Genomic DNA, 27487 nt, shown 5'->3' with positions numbered 1-27487 from the left:
AACACACACACACACACACACACACACACACACACACACACACACACACACACACACACACACTCACACTCTCATGGGGTAAAGAGCACGGCTCTAAAGCCAGGCTTGCTGAAACGAATCTTATCTTTGGCACTTACTAGCTGTGTAACCATGAACAAGGTGCTCAGCTTCACTTTGCTTCAGTTATCTCATCTGTGAAATCAGGATGTGAATGGTATCCACACCACAGAGTTGTTTTGAGATTTAGATGTGTTATTTAATGCAAAGCACTTACATCAGTGCCTGGCGTTAACATTAGTTACTGGCATACATGCACATACTCTCTGGCTCCCGTCATTCAAATGTCAATCCTATTAACATTTTATTAACAAGAATCATGTTTTAATCTTTACTCCTGTCTTTCCACAGTCAAATGATCACAAAACTGCATACTGATGATCCTCATTCCTTTAGGAGCCAAAATTCAATGTATTTTATTATTAAAATATTGAATTCTTGTTTTTTGAACATTAATGTATAGTAATAATTTGTTAACTCTCAATTACTAACTGAAAAATTGATTATTCATGACACTTCATTCCTGAATAAGTAACAGAGAGGATTTACAATAATAACTGCTTCATTTGCCAATATGAGACAGCTGTGGGGTTTTAAAAATTCTTCCCTCCTTTCATTCCTAAGGGTCAAGGCATTTTACCTCTCTGCTGTGAACAAAAAAAAGGTAAAAGCCAAGAATACGGCTTATAAAACTGCACTATGACAACCCACATGTATAAATAAATATGCAGGCTTTGGAGAAGATGATGTCTGAATCCTATTAAAAGCTTATGTTAACCACTCTCATCACTGTATTATATCCTCTGCTTCATTTAAAAATAAAAGCCAAGATAATTTCAGCTGTAAAATAGTTTGTGAAATGAATGTTAACTTTCTAAAGCAATGATTTGCTCCTTTTAAATTTCAGCTTAAACTTGCATGTATCACCCTTACCAATGAAGCATTATAGTGTTTTCTAAAGCACATACGACACACAGAGGTGCTCTAGCAGAAATTCCAATAAGTACCCTGTCACTAATTGTCTCAATTTTTGCTGGAAAAAAACAAAAAACAGAGAATGGAAAAAAATGACATGAGTCCAGTTTTTCAGTTTGAAGTACATATGTAACATTAAAAACATATGGATGCTTCCTCTCTTCACTAAAACTCTTTCAAGATCAAGTGAGTAACTGAGACAAATCTAGGCATAGCATGAACGAGGTATGATGAAGTTGGGCAGCCTAGCTCTGTAGTTTTCTTTAGAGTCATGAACCAGAAACACAGATGCATTATTATGGGGTGTACTATGGATTGATAAATGTTTCAAACAAATTAAGGACTTTGAACTACAATCCTGCAGCCTGTGGAACACATTCACAGAAACATAGACAAGATGACAAGACAGAGGGCTATGTACCAGATGAAGGAACAAGATAAAACCCCAGAAAAACAACTAAATGAAGTGGAGATAGGCAACCTTCCAGAAAAAGAATTCAGAATAAAGATAGTGAAGATGACCCAGGACCTTGGAAAAAGAATGGAGGCAAAGATTGAGAAGATACAAGAAATGTTTAATAAAGACCTAGAAGAATTAAAGAACAAACAAACAGAGATGAACAATACAATAACTGAAATGAAAAATACACTAGAAGGAATCAATAGCAGAATAACTGAGGCAGAAGAACGGAAAAGTGACCTGGAAGACAAAATAGTGGAATTCACTGCTGCGGAACAGAATAAAGAAAAAAGAATAAAAAGAAATGAAGACAACCTAAGAGACCCCTGGGACAACATTAAATGCAACAACATTCGCATTATAGGGGTCCCAGAAGGAGAAGAGAGAGAGAAAGGACCAGAGAAAATATTTGAAGAGATTATAGTCGAAAACTTCCCTAACATGGGAAAAGAAATAGCCTCCCAAGTCCAGGAAGCGCAGAGAGTCCCATACAGTATAAACCCAAGGAGAAACATGCCGAGACACATAGTAATCAAATTGGCAAAAATTAAAGACAAAGAAAAATTATTGAAAGCAGCAAGGGAAAAGTGACAAATAACATACAAGGGAACTCCCATAAGGTTAACAGCTGATTTCTCAGCAGAAACTCTACAAGCCAGAAGGGAGTGGCACGATATACTTAAAGTGATGAAAGGGAAGAACCTACAACCAACATTACTCTACCCAGCAAGGATCTCATTCAGACTCGATGGAGAAATCAAAAGCTTTACAGACAAGCAAAAGCTAAGACAATTCAGCACCACCAAACCAGCTCTACAACAAATGCTAAAGGAACTTCTGTAAGTGGGAAACACAAGAGAGGAAAAGGACCTACAAAAACAAACCCCAAACAATTAAGAAAATGGTAATAGGAACATACATATCAATAATTACTTTAAACACGAATGGATTAAATGCTCCAACCAAAAGACACAGGCTTACTGAATGGATACATAAACAAGACCCATATATATGCTGTCTATAAGAGACCCACTTCAGACCTAGGGACACATACAGACTGAAAGTGAGGGGATGGAAAAAGATATTCCATGCAAATAGAAATCAAAAGAAAGCTGGGGAAACAATACTCATATCAGATAAAATAGACTTTAAAATAAAGAGTATTACAAGGGACAAAGAAGGACACTACATAATGATCAAGGGATCAATCCAAGAAGAAGATATAACAATTGTAAATATTTATGCACCCAACATAGGAGCACGTAAATATATAAGGCAACTGCTAACAACTGTAAAAGAGGAAATCGACAGTAACACAATAATAGTGGGGGACTTTAACACCTCACTTACACCAATGGACAGATCATCCAAAATGAAAATAAATAAGGAAACAGAAGCTTTAAATGACACAATAGACGAGATAGATTTAATTGATATTTGTAGGACATTCCATCCAAAAACAGCAGATTACACTTTCTTCTCAGGTGTGCTCGGAACATTCTCCAGAATAGATCACATCTTGGGTCACAAATCAAGCCTCAGTAAATTTAAGAAAACTGAAATCATATCAAGCATGTTTTCTGACCACAATGCTATGAGATTAGAAATGAATTACAGGGAAAAAAATGTAAAAAACACAAACACATGGAGGCTAAACAATATGTTACTAAACAACCAAGAGATCACTGAAGAAATCAAAGAGAAAATCAAAATATACCTAGAGACAAATGACAATGAAAACACGACGATCCAAAACCTAAGGGATGCAGCAAAAGCAGTTCTAAGAGGGAAGTTTATAGCTATAAAAGCCTACCTCAAGAAACAAGAAAAATCTCAAGTAAACAATCTAACCTTTCACCTCAAGGAACTAGAAAAATAAGAACAAACAAAACCCTAAGTTAGCAGAAGGAAAGAAATCATAACGATCAGAGCAGAAATAAATGCAATAGAAACAAAGAAAACAATAGCAAAGATCAATAAAACTAAAAGATGGTTCTTTGAGAAGATAAACAAAATTGATAAACCATCAGCCAGACTCATCAAGAAAAAGAGGGAGAGGACTCAAATCAATAAAATTAGACATGAAAAAGGGGAAGTTACAACAGACACCTCAGAAATACAAAACATCCTAAGAGACTACTACAAGCAACTCTATGCCAATAAAATGGACAACCTGGAAGAAATGGACAAATTCTTAGAAAGGTATAACCTTCCAAGACTGAACCAGGAAGAAACAGAAAATATGAACAGACCAATCACAAGTAATGAAATTGAAACTGTGATTAAAAATCTTCCAACAAACAAAAGTCCAGGACCAGATGGCTTCACAGGTGAATTCTATCAAACATTTAGAGAAGAGCTAACACCCATCCTTCTCAAACTCTTCCAAAAAATTGCAGAGGAGGGAACACTCCCAAACTCATTCTATGAGGCCACCATCACCCTGATACCAAAACCAGACAAAGATACTACAAAAAAAGAAAATTACAGACCAATATCACTGATGAATATAGATGCAAAAATCCTCAACAAAATACTAGCAAACAGAATCCAACAACACATTAAAAGGATCATACACCATGATCAAGTGGGTTTTATCCCAGGGATGCAAGGATTCTTCAATATACGCTAATCAATCAATGTGATACACCATATTAAGAAACTGAAGAATAAAAACCATATGATCATCTCAATAGATGCAGAAAAAGCTTTTGACAAAATTCAACACCCATTTATGATAAAAACTCTCCAGAAAGTGGGCATAGAGGGAACCTACCTCAACATAATAAAGGCCATATACGACAAACCCACAGCAAACATCATTCTCAATGGTGAAAAACTGAAAGCATTTCCTCTAAGATCAGGCACGAGACAAGGATGTCCACTCTCACCACTATTATTCAACATAGTTTTGGAAGTCCTAGCCATGGCAATCAGAGAAGAAAAAGAAATAAAAGGAATACAAATTGGAAAAGAAGAAGTAAAACTGTCACTGTTTGCAGATCACATGATACTATAAATAGACAATCCTAAAAGTGCCACCAGAAAACTACTAGAGTTAATCAATGAATTTGGTAAAGTTGCAGGATACAAAATTAATGCACAGAAATCTCTTGCATTCCTATACACTAATGATGAAAAATCTGAAAGAGAAATTAAGGAAACACTCCCATTTACCACTGCAACAAAAAGAATAAAATACCTAGGAATAAATCTACCTAGGGAGACAAAAGACCTGTATGCAGAAAACTATAAGACACTGATGAAAGAAAGTAAAGATGAAACAAAGAGATGGAGAGATATACCATGTTCTTGGATTGGAAGAATCAACATTGTGAAAATGACTATACTACCCAAAGCAATCTACAGATTCAATGCAATCCCTATCAAATTACCAACGGCATTTTTTATGGAACTAGGACAAATCATCTTAAAATTTGTATGAAGACACAAAAGACCCGAATAGCCAAAGCGGTCTTGAGGAAAAAAAACGGACCTGGAGGAATCAGACTCCCTGACTTCAGACTATACTACAAAGCTACAGTAATCAAGACAATATGGTACTGGCACAAAAACAGAAACATAGATCAATGGAACAAGATAGAAAGCCCAGAGATAAACCCACGCACCTATGGTCACCTAATCTATGACAAAGGAGGCAAGGATATAAAATGGAGAAAAGACAGTCTCTTCAATAAGTGGTGCTGGGAAAACTGGACAGCTACATGTAAAAGAATGAAACTAGAACACCATACACAAAAATAAACTCAAAATGGATTTGAGACCTAAATGTAAGACCGAACACTATAAAACTCTTAGAGGAAAACATAGGAAGAACACTCTTTGACATAAATCACAGCAAGGTCTTTTTTGATCCACCTCCTAGAGTAATGGAAATAAAAACAAAAATAAACGGGACCCAATGAAACTTCAAAGCTTTTGCACAGCAAAGGAAACTATAAACAAGACGAAAAGACAACACTCAGAATGGGAGAAAATATTTGCAAATGAATCAACGGACAAAGGATTAATCTCCAAAATATATAAACAGCTCATGCAGCTCAATATTAAAGAAACAAACAACCCAATCCAAAAATGGGCAGAAGACCTAAATAGACATTTCTCCAAAGACATACAGATGGCCAAGAAGCACAAGAAAAGCTGCTCAACGTCACTATTAGAGAAATGCAAATCAAAAGTACAATGAGGTATCACCTCACACCAGTTAGAATGGGCATCATCAGAAAATCTACAAACAACAAATGCTGGAGATGGTGTGGAGAAAAGGGAACACTCTTGCACTGTTGGTGGGAATGTAAATTGATACAGCCACTATGGAGAACAGTATGGAGGTTCCTTAAAAAACTAAAAATAGAATTACCATATGACCCAGCAATCCCACTACTGGGCATATACCCAGAGAAAACCATAATTCAAAAAGACACATGCACCCCAATGTTCATTGCAGCTCTGTTTACAATAGCCAGGTCATGGAAGCAACCTAAATGCCCATTGACAGATGAATGGACAAAGAAGATGTGGTACATATATACAATGGAATATTACTCAGCCATAAAAAGGAACGAAACTGAGTCATTTGTTGAGACGTGGATGGACCTAGAGACTGTCATACAGAGTGAAGTAAGTCAGAAAGGGAAAAACAAATATTCTATATTAATCCATGTATGTGGAACCTAGTAAAATGGTACAGATGAACCAGTTTGCAGTTGCAGAAGTTGAGACACAGATGTAGAGAACAAACATATGGACACCAAGGGGGGAAAACCACGGTGGAGTGGGGATGGTGGTGTGCTGAATTGGGCAATTGGGATTGACATGTATACACTGATGTGTATAAAATTGATGACTAATAAGAACCTGCAGTATAAAAAAACAAACAAACAAACAAAACTAATACTAAACTTCCTTTGGGTTATTTGTATGGAAATATGTTAATATAAATGTTTCAGATATTATATGAAATTTCTAAAAATCTTGTATGTTCTGGTATAATGTTATAAGTCATAATTCTAGTTATTACTTTAAAATGTACATCTCAGAAATAACTAAAAAAAAAAGAAACAAAAAACAAATTAAGGACTTTATATCCCTGCAAGAAGCAAACAAGACTTGAGAGGAAGCAGAAGGGGAGGCAGAGAGCTGTTTAATCAAGCTGAGAAAACAATAATGTTTCCCAGTATCAAATTTAGAACCTGTTGTAGCCCCTTTGTAAATTGAAATTACACTTGGCTCTACAAAAATTATTTATGATTTGGCATTTCTATAACACTTCCTTTCTGTGGCAGGCTTTATGAAAAGACTATTACTTACTGCAATAAGCAAATGAACTTAAAAATGAATAAGAAATTTTCAATCAAAATCAAATATCAATTTCCCTAGAAATACAGAGCAGGCAAAATATTGCTTAGCAAATTTCAAATATTTATAGACTTTGGTAAATTTATCCTTATAAAAATTTCCCCGAAGTGGGCAGAAGCTAGAGATCCTTTGGCAGATGAAAAAATTGTGTCTTGCTGTCTAAATACTCTGTGCAAGCATAGGAACAAAAAAGGATCATTTTTTTTGTTATACAGAACTTATAGCAGAGATTGCTAGGTCTTACCCCCAAATCCATGCTCCTCTTTCCTTTAGTAACAGAACCTCAGGTAACAGACTACATTCACCATCCTTTCTTGCTAAGGGGTATGAATATGTGACTATGCTCCAGCCAATGCAAAGAAAGTAGAACTGAAATGCTGAGTGCGACTTCCAGGAAGTCTTTTTAAAGGCAAGAAATGCATTCGTCTTTGCCTCTTTTTACTCCCTGCAGCCTTGAAAAGCCCATGTAATGGCTGGATATTCAGTCACTATTTGGCCGAGGGTTAGAAGCCAGTGGCTGAGGGATGATGTAGCAGAAAGAAAGGAGCCTGGGTTCCTTTTGACATCCTGAGGCCATCATAGCAGCCCTGGACCCCCTCCCTCTGGCTTTCTTTTATATTAGAGGAAAAAAAAACAAAACAAAAACTTCTATCTTATTTAAGTCACTGTAATTTTGATTATTTTGGGTATATGCAACTGAACCCAATCCTATTCCAAAACCAAGCCTATCTGAATCAGCACAAACATCAGACCATACTTCCACTGGGGAATGAAACTTAACAAAATAAGATGGTAATTTAAGGTTCTAGTTGTAACAGTCATGTAGTTTCTCAAATAAACTATGTGTTGTATGCAAAAGCTTTCATTGCATACTGACAACAAATGCTTAATAAACATGAATGCTGAAGAAGAAAATAAAGTTTTAAAGGATTTCTACAATTAGTATTTCCCAAAGTAATATTATTTTGGACAAGTTAATAACAAGAGCAAATAATAAGTTAATATTTATAGAAATATGACCCTAAATTTGGGGAACAAAGTTAAAAATATATAATCCCCTTTTCCTCAAAAGTATTACTTTTTGAAAGATAATGAAGGGACTTCCCTGGTGGCGCAGAGGTTAAGGATCTGCCTGCCAATGCAGGGGACACGGGTTCGAGCCCTAGTCTGGGAAGATCCCACATGCCGCGGAGCAACTAAGCCCGTGTGCCACAACTGCTGAGCCCACGTGCCACAACTACTGAAGCCTGTGGGCCTAAAGCCCGTGCTCCGCAACAAGAGAAGCCACCGCAGTGAGAAGCCTACACACTGCAATGAAGAGTAGCCCCTGCTCGCCGCAACCAGAGAAAGCCCAGGCGCGGCAACGAAGACCCAACGCAGGCAAAAATAAATAAATAAATAAATAAATTTTTTTAAAAAAAGATAATGAGGCACAAAAAGTAATATACAAAGCCACACATAATTATGTAAACACTGCTGTGAGACATAACACCAAGTATTTTTATTGTGTTAAGATGTTTGTGAATGTATTTTTGGTAATAAAATAGCAGTTATGAATAGATGATACTTGATAAGACATAATATAATGGGAGGAAAAGGTATTATGATTTTCTGCGGTTGAATCAGCTTTAGTTTCTCATGCAACTCAGAGTTTTATGCTATTCAGATGGAACACTGCACAGGAAAGCATTTTACTTATCAAAACACTGGAGGAGACTCCATTTTACGTGGGAACAATGGCTTTTTAACAGTGCTTGATGGGGAGACATTAGGAACCTTGCCTTGAAAGCCATTAGCAAATTTATCTAGAAAATTTTATGCTACATCATAAAGTAACCAGCAACTGAAGACATCCTAAACTGCTTAGTATGCCAATTGCCCCTAAGAGCTGCTTTCAGGAGACAGCAATAAGTATCATAGATACTGAAGCATAAAAAGTTGAAGGACATGGGCAATTCAAAGAAAATGATGCCAAAAACTCCATAGTGCCAAAAAAATTTAAACAAACTTGCATTTTACTTTGGAGTAACTTTTTTTTTTTCTATTTCCAAGTAAATTTTAACTTTGTTTCTCAACTAGCCCTGCCAATAGAGGAGCTTTTCCTTACACTGCCAAACTATCAATTCAAACTTGAAATCATTCACCACTTCTTCTTCTCCTAAAGCAAGCAAGTACCTTATAATATATAATAAATAATATAAGCTCACCTGAAGCGGGTGAGTTAGAGATTTAAGTCATTCTTTTAACAATCAGTTATGGAATTAAATCTAGCCATCTGTCTCAGTTGTCCTGTTTTATTCAAATCCTCATAATTTAAAATAAAGAACAGTAATGCTCATTAATGAGATTCATCTACCAATTACTGCTCAATTGGGACACAGCAGCTAGTCAATAAATGACAGCTGTTGCTATAATGTCTCTTGAAGCAAAATACTTTCATTTTATTCTCACCTTAACATTTCTTGTGTTAAGCTTCTAAGATCTACAAAAATCATAAAACTAAACTATAAAAGGGAGGGTCCAGGGCTTCCCTGGTGGCGCAGTGGTTGAGAGTCTGCCTGCCAATGCAGGGGACACGGGTTCGAGCCCTGGTCTGGGAAGATCCCACATGCCACGGAGCAACTGGGCCCGTGAGCCACAATTACTGAGCCTGCGCGTCTGGAGCCTGTGCTCCGCAACAAGAGAGGCCGCGATGGTGAGAGGCCCGCGCACCGCGATGAAGAGTGGTCCCCACTTGCTGCAACTAGAGAAAGCCCTGGCACAGAAACGAAGACTCAACACAGTCATAAATAAATAAATAAAAGAACGTGAATTTCAAAAAAAAAAAAAAAAAAAGGGAGAGTCCAACACTATTTAGTCTATTCCTTTTATTTTTTATTTTATAAAATACTGACCTTAAACGTCCCTGAGAGATTATAATTTTACTGATTGTATCTGCCTTCCCCATCCTCGTAAGAAAGAAATCAGTTGCCATAACTGAGAGGATTGCTAGGAGACTGCTATTAGTAAATTCCTCTCAGAAAAGCTCTCAAAGTATGCTCTAAGGATGACCATCTACATCAAGACCACTGAGGCTTGCAAACTGCAGATTCCTGGCCTGTTCAAGGCTACCGAAGCAGAATCTTGCTGTGAGGCCCAGGAACATGCATGTTTATGATAAGCATCACTGCCTTAAAATCAAATCCAAACTCCTTAAGCTGAAAACCTATTCCTCCTTGTCTGCTTTTCAGAGTAACTGGGAAACACTAAGTCTCTAAATTGTGCTTTCTTCAAGATTAGAAAGCTGTCTATCTCTCTGTATTAGTAAGCTAGCTGCAGTTATTCAACTTTCCTTTGGTTTCTCTCGCTCTCACTTTTTTGATATTTATGTACTATTTCCTCCCAAACTTTCTCAACCTCTCAATGACCAGTAAAACAGTGAATGTACACCAACCAGCAACAACTATACTGGAGGATTAGTTCACGGAATCTATACTCTACCCTGAGTTCCTGTATGGATCCCTGTTATGTGGTAACGTTAAAAAAAAAAGACAATTCCGGACATGTTTTATTTTCCGTGGGCAAATTCCTCTGTTTCATGCACTGCATTTTGGGAATCTTCCCAACTCTTCCCACTGAAATTCCATCTCTGAATTAACTATGTAATGCTGAACATCAATTTTTCTCCCAAGTATGGCAGCCATCCAAATTTGTGTCAGGCGTGAATTACAGGAACATGCTTACCCTGCCCTAAATTCTGAGCACTGTTAAAGATCCAGAAGATACCCAGGTTAGGCTGAGAGCACAGCATTCTCCCCAGAAGCAATTACTCCTCTGCAGATGCAGGAAGCATTTAAGGGTGCAGCATTCAGCCAGACAGCTCTCCTCTACCACGCTTATGCCAGTTCACAGTCAGCACTTCGTACCTGCCCAGCCAGTGTAAACAGTGCTATCCCGAGGGTCTGCTGACTTTAGGCCTCTCTCCATTCGCTGAAGAAGCTCTCGAATCTTATTGTTCAGGCGTTGTGAGAACTCAGTAGTCAGCTGTAGGTATTAAAGGGAAAACAAATATCAAAAAATATGGGGCACTGGGTGTCCTGGACTATATAGGCTATTAAAAATAGGAGGGTACTTCATTTCCACTTAAGCTACATATTTTTGCCTAAGAGAACTGGACAATTACTTTATTCTTAAACAAGAACAAATTAACAAAACTTAAAAGTACTACTGTGTTTTCTTACTCAAGTTGGGAAATATTTTTGATGTAACTTAAGTGTTTTACATAAAATTTTTAGTTAAATACTAAAATAGACTGCCAATGATAAACTGGATCATAGTAATTTCTACCTACTAAGAATCATCTATTATTTAAACCAATATTTTTTATTATAATAAAAGTCATTTTATTAAACTAAGCACAAATCAGAAAATGTTTGCTGTTTTCAAGCCGCTGGAGTTTTAGTATTCAAGCAGCGGCAATGTTAGTCCCCTAAAGAAACATTCTGATTGCTTCTGTTATTTGAAAAATGAGGATAAACATTTATAAAAAATCCATTTATAAAAAATGTATAAACATTTTAAAAAATTGTAGAAGTAGCATAAGAAAAGCAAAATAAATTCACAGATATCAGGAGCCTCCAGCAGAGTGGAAAGAACATCAGACCAAGTATGAAAAACCCATGCCCAGCACAGTGCCCAGAAGGCTTGGGGCCTCCTGAATACCTGCTCAGTGAATGTGCCCGGCTACATCCTCATCCACTATTAGCTGAGTGACCATGTTCAACCCATAACTCCTTTACGCTTCAGTTGCCTCTGTAAAGTCAGGATAATAATACCTGTCCCACCAATTTCAAAAGGTGCATTGAGGATCAAATGAGATTGCGTCTCTCATGTCTTTTGCATTCAGGGATGTAAATGTTGATATTTTTACTATTTTAAGCAGTCCAATGGTCTATAAAAAGTAATTTGCATATAGATTGAAAGCACACTGAGGCTGGGGTGTGGGGTTAGTGACATCCATATAAAGGCCCACAGGTGTGGCACAAACGGTGAGGCATACCGAATAATTATGTGATTTGTTCTAAAAGTAACTGAAAAATATTTTGAAAGTTCTGTATACACTGAATCATGAAGTGTCTTAAAAGAGCATTTTAATGTATCCTTCAATATTTTTAGGAATCTGCTGTGATTCCCAGACTTGGATTTCACAAAGCAGTAAAACTGTGAAACAATGTTGGGGAACATTACAAGGACACAGACATTTTACTTCATCACACAAGGACTGTAAAAAGAAACCTAACTACTACCTGTTAGCATCATAACCTCATTTTTTAAAAAGGGCATTTAAAAACCAAAAAAAGTAGAAAAGGTGGTATCAGAATTATTAATAATAATAAACGACATTAAGTTTTACTGGTACTCTTAAGAGTATCTCTGATAAGGCAAATCAGACGATTAACCATATCTGGGTTATTTATTCTGAAGCACCACTATGATCCATTATTTCACTCTCTGAAGAAGAAACCAGTGTTTGATGGACACACTCCCTTTATTTAACAATGTCTGCCAAGGGGTTAAGATTTCAACAAGCCTTAAAAATACATTTAGTAAGGTAAAATATACTTCAGTATTGATATAAAAGGTCTATAAATCTCAACTAGATAGAAGAGTGCATCTACGTAAGAACATGTCATATTCTGTTCATAGATCATGGATAATTTATCATCTTGCCTGGCCTTACTGTAAGCGACCAAGAATAATGAGAATGCCTCAGCCTTAAGAAGGGAAGTCACTTTCTATTTGGCACATAATTGCATTTAAGAAAAGTGAGCTGCCTAAAAATACTAATTGCTTGTAGCAGACCACAAAATTATTCAAACCTAGGAATAATTTGAAGAGTGTCTAAAAACGCTTTTTTCTGATAGATGCCAGGAAATATAGCAGTTCCTCATTGAAATCTTTGCGTTAACAAATTAAGGAGGACAGATCTTCAGGGTCCCATCCTTGATGTTCAACATTAAACAATTTTAAAACTGGTAGGTTAATTTCTTTCTGGGATGGGTCCAAAAACCATGTGTTAGGCAATAAATTACACTATTATTTTGGGGCCAGAGTTCAAATTTATGAACATTTTTTTTTCTCCCTTAGAAACAGAGTTAAATTTATAAAAAGCATTTACTTTATAAACAGCCTAAATAGTGAGATACATTTTATTGAAGGCTGCTGTCATTAGGATCCATCCTCAAGTGTTCTCTTTGCCAAGTAAGCATGAAGCAGCAGGTCTTCCTCCAACAAGACAAGACAAATGCTTCAGCTTCAGGATCTGCAGAGCTGGGCAGAATGCAAGTCCAAATAGCCAAAAGGAAGCCATCTGACTTCAAGGTAATGATTACAGGCTTTGTTTAGGGAGTTCAATTCTGGTCTTAAAAGAATCAGATTGATTCTAGCTCCATACACACTTTGGCAGCCTTCTATCTTACAGCTCTTCTCCATCTCTTTCATTCCTCCTACCTGCATTACTCACCCAAGTTAATTTATAATGACAAGTGTTTTAAGGAAAGAAACAACAGAATCACTGAAAGTTCACTTGGCAGATATGAAATCTCTAAGGCCCTTACATCACATGCAAAATGCTTTTCATATGGCTGATAAGATTAGAAGAAATAAACTGGTAAAATTAAAAAAAAAAATGTGTGCACATTTAAAGATATCACTCTTCCAACCTAACTCACTCTCAACTAGGTATTCTTAAAAAGAACTGTATTCCCTCTTAACCATTATATTCAGAGGCATGAGAAAACACAGGCTTCTGGTATCTCACGTCCAGGTTCTCTTTCTTACACTGACTTGTGAGGTGCTCACCAGTTAAATTGACCAGTTTTATGTATTTATTTATTTTCCAGTTGTGGGGATGTCCTGGGAAGAGTGGAAATGATACAAAGATTTCAGGACTATGTCCCAAATCTCTCTTTGCACTTTCAGTTTAAAGATGTCTTCACCACATTCTGGTTTACTCTCATCCTTACCCTGTCCGTACTCCTGTTCAATCATAAAACAGTAACATGGCACCCATGAAATACCATCAGGATTTCTCACCTCTCTTTAAAAAACAAACCAAAAGTGATCAAAAATGCAAGATTACACAGGAAATTGCAGAGCCGCGAATTTTTATAATTTAAATATCAATGTTTGAGACTGTTTCAATTATTAATTATTGTTGATAATATTAACAATGACTCCTTACAGAAGTTCAACATGTTAGAGCTCAGATTGTATATTTTCACATATACTTTATATATTTAAAATATATTTTGTATGTTTATAGTGAAACTCTATTATATTTTTTAAAAAAGGATGCTCATCCCTTTCTTTCAGGCAAAACTGAACTTTCCAAACACTCGGGGCTGGAGGTAGGGATGCAGGCAGATATTTCCCAAACTCACCCTCCCAGCAGAATCAAAGTAGCCTTCGGCCAGGGATTTGTTATAATCGGCATAAGGATTCGGGAAGGCCCTTTGCGCCATGATGCCAGAAACGAGCCTGCAGAACAGGAGAAAAAGAAAATCTACGTTGAGATACGGGCCTCGGCCGAGTTGCAAAGGCGGCGGCCAGCGCCCCGGGAACACCTTCCTTCCAGTTCCCGGACCACTGCTTGGTCCTGGCGGTCCGAGCGGACCCCGGGCCCACCGCGGCCCAGCCGCTAGGGCGTGGCACCTCTGCAAAAAGGCTGCCAGGGCCCCGAACCCACAGCGATGAATGGGACCCGTTTCGCACCCCACGTTCGCACTCTCGAGATTCAAAGTAACTACCAGTCCAGGGCCCCTAAGCCCTGCACGGTCTCGGGCCACTCACCCCGCAGCCTCCGGACAAAAACAGAAGCGACGCTTTCACAGCCCACTTCCTGCCAGCTGGACCAATCAGAGCCTGCACCACTCCGGAGGCCCGCCCACTTCTCATTTTCACTTGTTAAAGAGACAGAAGTGTGGTTTCCAAAGGATGATACAGGGTGATTTAATTCTTGGAGGGCTGGAGTGGGGACATATCTTAGAATAAGGTGCAGCTGTACCCAATATTTCCTACCTTTCTTCTCTTTTAAATTTTTTTTTAAAAAGTTAAGTAAACTAATACTACTCCAGATGATTCATAAGAATTCAATTCAATTTTTTTTTTTTTTTAATCTGGAGGAGAAAAAAAGACTGCTTTGAGATCTGAATATATTCATAGTCCTACCGCTAGAACTGAATAAAATTGGGGAGGATTATGTTTCTCCAGAGACTTGTCAAACTTTTTCTTTCATTTCTTAAAAGACAAACAAATGAAACAAAACACCACCACTACCATCAGCAACAACAGTGACAAAAATCTTTGAAGATAATTCATGATAATTTAACCTCAAAGGCTCTTGGTGGATGTGAGTGGCCAAGGGCAAGGTATCAAATAGCAATTGCCAAAACTTCAAGGAAAATAACATGAAAACACAAATCACAGCTCTTAAGAACTTTAAGCTCCTCCTTAGTCTAAATTAGACTATAATACTGTATACCCAAGCCCTTTAAAAAGATAACAACGTCCAATAGAGCAGGACAACCAAAGCAATCAATTTCAATGTTTAACAGTCTCTAGTATTTGAAAAATTTTGCTTTCATTTAAATTTAAATCCCACCTGGTCCACATTAGGCCCATTCTGTTGCTCAGAGAATTTTGAAGTTCTGTTAAATGGTCAGAAAGAGTCACGTTCTCTTTTCTTTCCTTCCCTCTTGTTTCAAGGAAGGACCCTAGCCCCAAACCTCTTGTTGAAGCTCAATCCCTACCCCACCCCCACCTTGGCCCAAGTTTGTCCCTCTGTGGCTGCCATCCCAAAGTCTCCTTCTGACCCTGCTCTGGCTCAATTTGTTCTTTTGAACTGCTGCCCTCCTAGGATACTTTTTAGCTCCTTCACCAAATTCATGAAGGTTTAGTGGAAGCCCTCAGTGCATCGTAAGTTGGACACCCTTCCTATTTGAATAGATGGGTATGTGGAGGAGAAACTCATAAGAGAGAAAAGGATAAGGAGTGAGAGGCATTTTTAATTATTTTTCTTTAGTTATTAAAGGCTTACTCTCAGTTTATCCTATTCACAATCTTGGAGCAATTAAAATCCGAGTGAGGGCTTCCCTGGTGGCGCGGTGGTTGAGAGTCCGCCTGCCGGTGCGGGGGACACGGGTTCGAGCCCTGGTCTGGGAGGATCCCACATGCCGCGGAGCGGCTACGCCCGTGAGCCACGGCTGCTGAGCCTGTGCGTCTGGAGCCTGTGCCCCGCGACGGGAGGGGCCGCGACGGTGAGGGGCCCGCGCACTACGATGAAGGGTGGCCCCCGCTTGCCGCGGCTGGGGAGGGCCCTCGCACAGAAGCGAAGACCCAACACAGCCAAGGATAAATAAATAAATTAATTAATTTAAAAAAAAAAAATCCGAGTGATACTGGAAGGGATGCTTCTTTGTGTGGAAGCTGTCCTGTTCATTGTATGTGTTTAGCAGCATCCATGGCTCCTGCCCACTAGATGCCAGTAGCACCTTGCTCCCCTAAGTGGTGACAACTAAAAGTGTTTCCATACATTGCCAAATACCAAATATCCCTGGGAGGACAGAGGGACAAAATTGACTCTGGTTGTGAACCACTGAGATACATGGAAGACCATATTCTATCTCAATTTTTCCCTTAATTCCCATTTCCCACCCATTCCTCTCCTCCAGGAGGCAAACACCACAATATGTATAATTTACATAATCTTTGGAAAATATGTCATGGGTTGTGTAGGTATGCATTTTTAATAAGTGGAGTAGTGCTATAAATAACTTGTGTTTTATATCTATTTGTGTTGCTCTGTGTACACTTGGTTGTTTTAGATAATTGCATACTTAATATTTTCATAGTATGTCTCCACCTCATTTTACTTATCCTTTCCCCCAAGGATGGGCATTGTTTCTAACTTCCACATCACAAATAATACAGCCAGGAATATCCAAGTACATGTTCTAAGAAGGATCTGGATGTGACTGTACCTGAGATATATACCAGAAGTGGATTGCTGGATCACAGGACATCCTCATACTTAATTTCCCCAGTACTGTTAGATTGCTTTCCAGAACTACTAAACAAGTTTATATTCGCTCCAATAGTACCTAATAGTTTCTGTCATTCCCATGTCCTCTACAATACTTGATACTATCTAGTGTTCTATTTTTTGCAATTCTAATGGACAACATGGAATCTCATTGATTGTTAAACTTCAAGTATTTTTGTAGCTAATAGTGTTGAGTTTTTCTTCATATACTCATCAGACATCTGACCTTTCCCTAAGATTTACCTACTCATATCTTTTACCCATATTTCTTTTGGGATTGTAGTATTTTCTTGTTGATTTGTAGCAGTTTTTTGTTTTTTTGGAGGGAGAGGATATTCTACCTATTAATCTCCTTTGGCTTTAGATGTTGTACATATCTTCTCATCTGTTAACTTTTTCTAAGGTAACCCTCGTTGAACCACAGTTCTTCATTTTGATGAAGGAAAACCCATCCAATTTTAACATTGCAATTTATGGATTTAGCTTCATGTTCAAAAAGTCTTTATTCATTCCTAGGCTGCAAAGATGACTTACATTTTGTTTTATTAGCTTTTTACTCTTAATGTTTAGGTCTTTATCTGGAGTTTGCTTATGAATATAGTGTAAGGCATGGATCCACACTTATTTTGGAAGGGTATAGAGTTGTTCTGAAAGTTCAGACATAGTCAAAGCATGACAAGTCCTCTCTTTGTTAATCAGAAAAGCACAAAGATTTGAAAGACTGGAAACCATATAGAATTCATTTCTTTTGTTCATTTTGTTTTGTTTTGTTTTAGAAGCAACCCAAAGAATTTCTCCTTGGTTCTGACTCAGAAGAAAAGTGATTGACACTGACATACTTGTATTAGCCTTCTAGGGCAGCCATAACAAAATACCACCAGATTGGGTGGCTTAAACAACAGAAATTATTGTCTCACAATTCTGATCTTGGAAATCCAAGATAAGGTGCCGGCAGTCTTGATCTCTTCTGAAGCCTCTCTCCTTTGCTTGCACATGGTTGTCTTCTCCTGTATCCTAACATGGTCTTCTCTTTGTATGTGTCTGCTACCTAATCTCCTCTTCTTATGAGGACACCAGTCATATTGGATTAGGGCCTACCCTACTGACCTCATTTCACTGTAATTAGCTCCTTGAAAAACCTACATCTTCAAATTTAGCCATGTGCTGAGGTACTGGGAGTTGGGTTTCAACAAATGAATTTTCGGGGACACAGTTCACCCCATAATAGTGCTTATGTTTTCATGTATGGCTGTGGTGTCTGCACACAATTGTGGCTAATATAGTTTTGATTGTTGATTATTTTTCAAGGACCATTCCACTTTTGATAAATATAGAATTTTTTTGAAAAGCATTCTAATGTTCTTTCTCTTAATTTGTGAATCTGTTTTGTGTGAACTCTTAGGAAACAGTCATTGTATTACTGCCTTTAAAAAAGAATACCTCTAGAAATCTGGGAAGGTTTATATTAAACTGAGAAAAGATGTAACATCTGTGAGCTCCTTAGTTCTCTTCTAAGACCTTAATTTCAAAATGCTACAATGTGTATTAGGGTGAAGGCTAAGTTACAGTTATAAAGAGGCTCAAAAACACAATCACTGACATGAACAGAAATTTATTTTTCTCTTACTCGAGCATAGCTTTGCTCCATGCAGCTATTCGTGATCACAGGTTCCTTCCATCTTGTTGTTTTTCCCTCCATTAGTGCGCTGTCCTCGTCTGCAAGATCCATGCTGGTCCTAGGCATGTTTCTTCCAGCTTGTGGGAAGGTCAGGAAAATACAGAGAAGTACACATCTGATGCCTTCAACCTCAGAGCAGGAAGTGGAATCCATCACTTCCCACATTATTCCATTGGTAAGAATCCAGCTGCCTGGGAGGCTGTGGAATGAAGTCTTCTGCTGAGCTGCTGAGTGCCCAGCTATAATGAAAGAAAGGGAAGACTCACTGTGGTGGACAGTTAGTGGTCTCTAATGCGGAACGGAAGCTCTAGTAACTGAAACTGTGTCTCCCATCAAAGGGGCAACATGCTTAAATTTCTGTGGTGTTCCCTTTTCCTCTGACCTCCTAGCAATCACATCATCTCTGTCTCCTCCTGCATATTCCCTGGAACTTTCTGGGTCACTGACTTATGGTAGAAGATAGATTGTAAGACTCCATATTCTTTCTTTTTTCTAGGAAATTCTCCCCTCTCAAAACAAAACAAAATGAAATGCATGCGCAAAATCAGGCAGATGGCTATGACTTTTTTTCACTTTTCTCTGAAGTATTAGATCTTTGTGGAGAGTACCCTATTTCCATTTCAGCTCAAAGAAGTATAAAGCAAGCATTATCTAAGTTTGAGTTTAATATCGCCACGCTCTTGGTTTAACATCCATCTGGGGCTGTGTAATATTGAAGCAATTTTCTATTTCATTTACAGTACAGAATTCATGGATTGACAGGAGCTATTGCCAGTGGAGGAAACAAGAACCTAAACAGATGTACACCACATGCACTCTGGTACAGTTTTAATTTCCCAGAGAGAGTATTCCCTAAGGTACTGGTAACATTTCCTCCCTCCCTTGTCAGGACTGTTATTAGTGTGCTGACAGATTTCTTTCTCTAAATGTACCTGCTGGGTGAGAGCCTCTATTATGTGAGACAGGTGCACTGGGGTTTTCTTGGGATATTAAAGACTGTGAGTACAGAAAGTTGGTAAAAAGTGTACAAACATTTAAACTGTCTTTTCCTCTCTACACTTAACATTTGAGAAGGGATCTTGATCAACAGTGTTAGTCCATGTCTTTACAAGCAAAATAAAAAAGAGGCTTCGCCCTTTATTGCTGAACATATGTACCTGTACGAGTTGTTAAAATTATGCAGCTCCCCATTTCTCTCTATGCTTTAGATGCATAATGAAGGTAGCAATGGAAAGTGTCCCTAAGCAGAGCAACCTTCTCACGACAATGAATCATTAATCAGGCGGTTACATTTGTTTCCTTCCCCACTCAACCATACAGAACCCACCCATGGAATGAGATGATTTATTATCAAAGCCTTGCAAAATGTTTTCCCATTTCAAGGTGTTCTTTTGGCATATCTGGCAGTCCTATTTCCTGGTGGGGGAAGTAACCAACAGAGAGACATTCTGGCCCATACAGTCCTTCTTTTAAGCTTCAGAATTGCCTCACAGCAGGTATTTTTCAATCATTTAAAAGAGAAACTTTAAAATTTCCTGACTTGCCTGGTAGCCACGTTATTTGTACCTTGTTTTTCCTTTCTATTTGCCATAAGAGGAGAGAGTTCAGATGGATCAGGGAGTAACTATGTGAGTAGATTAGTTTATAACCTAGAGTCTGTCATACAGAGTGAAGTAAGTCAGAAAGAGAAAGATATCGTATATTAACGCATATATGTAGAATCTAGAAAAATGGTACAGATGCACCTATTTGCAGGGCAGGAATAGAAATGCAGACATAGAGGACGGACCGTGTAGACACAGGTGGGGGAAGGGGAGGGTGGGATGAATTGGGAGATTAGGTTTGACATAAATACACTACCATGTGTAAAACAGATAGCTAGTGGGAACCTGCTGGATAGCACAGGGAGCTCAGCTCTGTGCTCTGTGATGACCTAGATGGGGGTGGGGGGGGGGTTGGGAGGAGGAGGGGGGTCCAGGAGGGAGGCGATATTTGTATACACGTAGCTGATTCACTTCATTGTACAGCAGAAACTAACACACCATTGTAAAGCAATTATACTCTAATAAAGATGTTAAAAAAAAAAAAGAAAAAAAAACACAAAATGTGGGAGGAACTGCTACTTCAGGGCAATATGAACTTTCCCATGCAACTTACAGACTTAGAAGGAAACTTCAAGAATTCAGCTGGTTCACTCTGCTGCTGCCACATGAGATTATCTGGAACTGACCACGTTACTGGTCAGCCAGTGTCTTTGGTACAGAGGAGAGGGCCTGCAGACCCAGGGAGGAGCTGGCTCCTTTGCCATCCTCATAACATCTGGCTTGAACCTCAAAGCCTGGATCCAGAGCTGCTCTTGGAGGCAGCTGAGAAAGCGAGGAGCACATTCTCAGGCTGATTTCCGTACCCCTGAGAGACAGGACTTGGAGTCTAAGGAGTTATACAGAACTTTCCCCCCAGGAAATTGCAAATTCTAGAGCAATCAGTATATTGTGTCACCTTGGAACTTATTAAAAATACAGATTTTCTAACTTCACTGCCAGAGATTTTGATTCAGGAGTTTGGGGTTGAATCTGCATTTTTTAAAAAAGTTCTCCGTAGGATTCTCTTGCAGACTAAAATTTGAAAAATGCTAGAGGAGAGAGTGAGAGAGAGAGAGAATATAAAAACTATGGTGCTAAATGGTAACAAGTAGACTGAACTTTTGTGAATTATCATACTCTCCAATTTATATTTGATGCATCATAGCCCTTAAATATTTCCTGGGACTACTGTTAAAAACCAGAAAAACAACCCCCACCCCCCAGAAAAAAAGGAGAGAAAGGAAAAAGAAATGTCTGTTCACTCTAAGCTAATACAACCTGCACTTACAGGCAGCTATTTCACCCTAGATCCTTCCAGAAAAGGAGCATTCATAACTTCTTTTGACAGCCAATTAGGGTTTTTAACATCCTTATATTTCCAGGAGTTCTGTCTTAGATCTAACCTACATATCTCTCAAACAGAAGTTTAAACATCTTTTGAGCAAGGTGGAGAACAACTGGTCAGGACAAGTCTTTTTGAAACTTTAGCTTGATTTTCTTCAGGCAGGATAATTGCATTTTACACCCTTTTGTCATGGGGCTATCTAAGAGCTCTTTATTTTTAAAAAAATTTTTTAAAATTTTTAATTTTTTCATCAAACCTATCTATTTAATAATTGTGTTTTATGTCTTCCATAATCACATCAAAACATTAGATCATAAGTTACATGTGTGGATTTTTACTTAATTATTATTTATTGTTGTTTACCCCTCAGGGCAAAAGCTTCAAGATTAGATATGATGGCTAGTAGGTGTGGGGCAACACTGGCTCCACTCTTGATGACCCTAGTGGTATATCTACCCACCTTGCCCTGGATCATCTATGGAGATTTTCCCATCATTGCTGGTCCTGTTCTCCTTTTGCTACCTGAAACCAGAAATCTGCCTTTGCCTGACACAATCCACAATGTGGAAAATAAGTGAGTAAACCTTCTAACCATCCCCTGGGAGGGACTGTGTGCTTTGGATCTGTGGGTAAGAATGACAAAACACCTAGTGGGTCCCTCAGAGCACTGGGAAGGCTGAGCCTTGCCTGGGATACTTCCATCTTGGGCCGTTGCCTTCATGAGTGGCAAGGTCATTTCTATCCATTGTGAGTTCCAGTCTAGACTGCAGAAATCCCCTCAGCCCTGTTCTCATTGATAGTTTAGTGCTGCAGAGATGATAATTAGCTCTGTTGTGACAGCACATCCTACCTGCCCTCCTGGTGGTATTTCATGATCCTCAAATCCATAAGAGCCTGGGATATAAAAGGGAAACAAATGAAATGGCCAGTGAAGGAATAATGTTAGGAAGATCCCATAGAGTTAAAGATTCTCTTTGAAAATATAATAAAGAAAGAAATCTTATGTATGTGCCTGTAAGATTCAGGCAATTTTGCTGCCATAGGTAATGGAAAGATTGAGGATAGGGAAAATAAGAAACTGATAAGATATTTTAAAATAAGAAAAATGGTATATTCGTGATCTAGGGATCCCATAATAAAGTTGCACAAACTGAATGACTTAAACAACAGAAATGTATTGTCTCACAGTTAGATAGGCTGGCAGTCTGAGCTTAAGTTGTTTGCAGGACCATGCTCCCTCTGAAGGCTCTAGGGAAGGGTCTGTTCCAGGTTTCTCCTGGCTTCTGGTAGTTCCTTGGCTTGTGGCAGCATAACTCCAATCTTCACATGGCATCTCCCTGGCATGCCTCTGTGTCCAAATTTTCCCTTTGTTAAATGACACCAGTCATGTTGGATTAGGGGCCCACCTTATTCCAGTATGACCTGATCATAATTAATTATATCCACAACAACAAATGTTTCCAAATACAGCAATCTCATATTCTGAGGTACTGAGAGTTAAGACTTCTACATATGAGTTTTGTGAAGGGCACAAGTCAACATGTAACAGGTGGAGAGTTCCCTTAAGGTTTTCAATCCACCTCTTGACTTTCCAAAGGTGTCATTCGCAAGAGGTCTAAAGAGACCAACTGACAATTGGCAACTTCCAAACTGCTTTCTGGGGTCTGCAGAGTCAGCAGAGCTTTTTCCAGCCTAAGTGTCAATCCCATGGATTTTATTGGATTGTAAGAAGCTGATGGTTAGAGGATCAGTTTGTACTTGTGCATGGAGGGCACCCAAATTTATTTATTTTTTTTCTGTTTTTTAACGTTTGTTTTTATTTGCTAATTGGCTGGTTGAATAGTTGTTTCTGTTTTGTTTTTCCAGCAAAAAATTCTCAAGAAAAGTAAGTGAAAAAGATTCCTACATAAAAGTGACAAAAATTTTTTTTTTTTTAACTTTTGGGTTTTATTTATTTATTTATTTATTTATTTATTTATTTATTTATTTATGGCTGTGTTGGGTCTTCGTTTCTGTGCGAGGGCTTTCTCTAGTTGCGGCAAGCGGGGGCCACTCTTCATCGCGGTGCGCAGGCCTCTCACTATCGCGGCCTCTCTTGTTGCGGAGCACAGGCTCCAGACGCGCAGGCTCAGTAGTTGTGGCTCACGGGCCCAGTTGCTCCGCGGCATGTGGGATCTTCCCAGAAGACCAGGCTCGAACCCGTGTCCCCTGCATTGGCAGGCAGATTCCCAACCACTGCGCCACCAGGGAAGCCCAAAGTGACAAAATTTTAATGAGATTTTACAAGCTGACTGGTGAGGAAGAGAAAAATTTGAAGAAAAAAATGGGAGTTTTCCTTTATATCTACAAACTAGCAAGGGAATATACAAAATATACAAACTAGCAAGAAAATATACTGGAAAATGGAATCTCATTTATAATTAGTGATTATTTATAATCATTTGTAATTAGTGATGTTGAGAATCTTTTCATGCATCGGTTGTCCATCTTGATGACTTCTTTGAAAAAATGTCTGTTTTGCACCTCTGCCCATTTTTTTTTTACCTTTAGTTTCTATCTATCTATCTATTTATTTATTTATTTATTTATTTATTTATTTATTTTACTGTTTTTCTTTAATAAAGCCCCAAATCATCAAGCTGGGAACCAGGCAGATAGTGCTGAGGGGACCAGGAGGTTGCTGTCACTCATAAACCTGCCAGAGCACTTGGTGTTGTTGACGGGGCTACAAAAAGGCCAAGAAGGACAGATGGGTCCACAGCCCCTTCCTAATAACAACATCTACTGTATACAGGGCCTTTAGTGTGTGTTGGGAATTTTACTTGAGATATTTGCTTTGATACTCGGAACAGTCTTGCGAGTAGTCACTACTATTAACATCCTGCTTTTGCAGGTAAGGAAACCAAGACTTAACAAAGTTAAGACAGTTTTCCAAGGTGGCCCTAGACCTTCCAACTGGAGAGCCAGCATGCTCACACATTATCCCCCTCCTTCAACCCAGACAGCTCCAGCCCTCAGTGCTTCCGTCCCTGCCCCCTGCCGACATTAGGGCCCCAGTGCTGGCTGTCAGTTGCTCAGACCCTCTCATAACCCCCACCATTCCTTGTAAATTCCTATTTATTCTCTCTGCTCCAAATCTGTGTTTCTCTCACTCTGAATATTTAGAGTTCAAATAAACTGATGAAGATGTATGTGGTGGGAGGTAAAATTTTACACTTGCCTGCAAAAATCACGTATTATCTGTTTCCATATATTTGGTTTATACACAAGTTTGGCCCTGCCTGGATGTATAAGGGCTGGGCCTCTAACATGCCTCCAAATTATATTCTCTGATTCATTTGTTGGTTCTTTTGTTCATTATTCATCCTTTTACTTTTCAAATAGGTATTTCAAGTAGATGTTTGTGGAACGTCTATTGTGTTCTAGGTTTTGGGAATACAAAACTAAAAGGTGTGGTGTTTGATCTAAAGAATCTCAGTCTAGTAAGAAGATGAACAAGTAAATAGATGAGTACAACCTACATAAAAGTTATGCTATAAGATGTGCAGGAAACTGTGGGAAATCATAGCTGGAGCACCTAACCCAACCTGGGGGAGCCTGGAAGGTTTCCTCGCAGGTGACACCTGAGACGAGTCTAGAAGGAAGTGTAGCAGTGAGCTAAATAAAAGTGAGCAGGGGTGATCATTCTGTACTAGAATGATTTCATTTTCTAGATTATATATATATGAAATTATATGGTATGTACTCTGCCTTCTTTTCACCTGGCATAATTATTTTGAGATTTATCCATATTGAATATATCAATATCCTTTTTATTGTTCAGTTTTATTCTATTCTGTGGATATACCACAATTTGCTTCTTCATTCACCTCTTCATGAACATTTGGGTTGTCTCCAATTATTGGCTATTTACAAATAAAAGTGCTAGAAGCATGTACAAGTCTTTGTAAGGGTATACGCTTTTGCTTTTCTTGGGTAAAAGCCTAAGAATGGAATGGCTGGGTAGTATGTAAAGTGTATGTTTGACGTTAAGAAATGAATGAACTGTTCACCAAAGTGGCTGTACCATTTCTCATTCCCACCATCAGTGTATGAGAGTTCCAGTTCCTCCACATATTCATTGACACACGGTGTGTTCAGTCCTTTAATTTTAGCCATCCTAGTGGATTTGCAGTAGTATCTGATTATGCCTTTATTTTTCATTCTTCCAGTTACTAACACTGTTAAACATCTTTTCATATGCTTACTTGCAAACCATATGTCTATTTTGGTGATGTGTCTGTTCAGTTCCTTTGCCCCTCTTTTTATTAGGGTGTTTATTTTCTTAGTAGTTTTGAGAGTTCTTTATATATTCTGGACACAAGTCCTTTATCAGATATGTGATTTGCAAATGTTTTATCTCAGGCTGTGTCTTGTCTTCTCATTTTCTTAACACTGTCTTTGAAGAGCATCTAATGACTGGTCATTTGGGGGAGTATAAGTGCCCAGAACCCTTGCTTCAATCTGGGATGACTCTGAAGGGACATCTTAGATCCAGAGCTCCCCATGGGATGGGCGAGGGCTTCTATTGTGACTACATTATGGGTCAGCTTCTCAGTCTGCAATCTGACTTCTCTCTTCTTCACAGCTCTTATTCCAAAGGATACTCTACAATAACCTCTTACATGCAAGTTTCTCTCTGAGTCAGTTTCCAGGAACCACACCTAAAGCAGGGCCTGTGACTGTTTTTGCTTGCTTTAAATCCTTACTCTCTAACTGAATCCTACCCTATACACACACAAAAATGTACACTGAAGCACATCTTTGTTTGTCCCTAGTTAAAATTTCTGGAAATCAAGTCTAACTCAAGAATATACGTAACCTTCTTTTACCCTCTTTTTTCCTTAAAGAAGCTGTATGTTACTTTCTCAGAAGGATCTACTGAACCACATGCCACTCCGCTTGTCTTTCATGTGGCTCCAGGTGTAGTGCCTCCACCTCCAAACCTCCTTCCTGCTAGCCTATTGTCACCTTTCTGACCTTAGCCATTTAGATATTCAGAAGAGGGATATGCATTCTTATGTCTTACAACTAGCTGTACAAATCATGCATGGACCCTAATATACAACAGATTCAATCTGAGTCATTGGAATTTTGTGGCAGCTCTATAATTTGTATGTGGGAGTGGCTCAGGCAGCTGTCTCATGGGGTGGAACACAGAATGGGGTTGTCTGAACCTGCATTTGCAAAAAACTTTACCTAAGAAAGAAAAAGAGTCTATTGTGTGTATGAAGGAATGAACGATGAGGAAGTTGATGGAAATTATATTAATGTTCCTCCAAGCCACCTCTTGGCACTGGCATTCTTTGAGTGACTTGCTGTCTTTATGTTTAAGTTTATCTTAGGCGTTGTTTAGTACATTGAGATGCACCACCCCACCTTCCCACCCCCTTTTTATTTTTTTTTTATTTTTTTTTATTTTTATTTTTTAAAGTTTTTTTTCTTTTTTTTAATTATTATTTATTTATTTATTTATTTATTTTTGGCTGTGTTGGGTCTTCGTTTCTGTGCGAGGGCTTCCTCTAGCTGCGGCAAGTGGGGGCCACTCTTCATCGCGGTGCGCAGGCCTCACTATCGTGGCCTTTCGTTGCGGAGCACAGGCTCCAGACGCGCAGGCTCAGTAGTTGTGGCTCACGGGCCTAGTTGCACTGCGGCATGTGGGATCTTCCCAGACCAGGGCTCGAACCCGTGTTCCCTGCATTAGCAGGCAGATTCTCAACCACTGCGCCACCGGGGAAGCCCCCACCCCCTTTTTAAAAGCAAAGTCTGACTTCTCTTTTTTTGTTTTCTTTTCCCCACAGTTTGTATTTCCTCATTCAAGTGTTTGGATAGTAAATTTACCTTTCCACATGTCTGTACTCCCAGCCATACATATCAATTTGTAAAAAGC

General features: G+C 38.7%; 1 protein-coding gene across 5 annotated transcripts in view; it reads right to left on the bottom strand.

The window, feature by feature from the left end:
• LANCL1 (LanC like glutathione S-transferase 1) overlaps nucleotides 1–14821 on the bottom strand; it is a 44176-nt gene extending 29355 nt beyond the window's left edge. For 2 of the 5 annotated variants that reach the window (XM_082396374.1, XM_082396378.1), the window contains exons 1-2: nucleotides 14702–14821; nucleotides 10777–10894 (exon numbers count right to left, since the gene is read on the bottom strand). In XM_082396374.1, the coding sequence (XP_082252500.1) occupies nucleotides 10777–10894; nucleotides 14702–14806 (223 nt within the window). In that variant the 5' untranslated portion in view covers nucleotides 14807–14821. The other 3 variants (XM_082396375.1, XM_082396376.1, XM_082396377.1) reach the window with 3 other exon arrangements.
• Between the last annotated feature and the right edge of the window lie 12666 nt (nucleotides 14822–27487).

Source organism: Balaenoptera borealis (genome assembly GCF_965194805.1).
Source record: "Balaenoptera borealis genome assembly, chromosome: 6".
Lineage (NCBI taxonomy): Eukaryota > Metazoa > Chordata > Mammalia > Artiodactyla > Balaenopteridae > Balaenoptera > Balaenoptera borealis.
The sequence above is the reverse complement of the archived record's forward strand: the minus strand, read 5'-3'. Positions and strand labels throughout refer to the sequence as shown.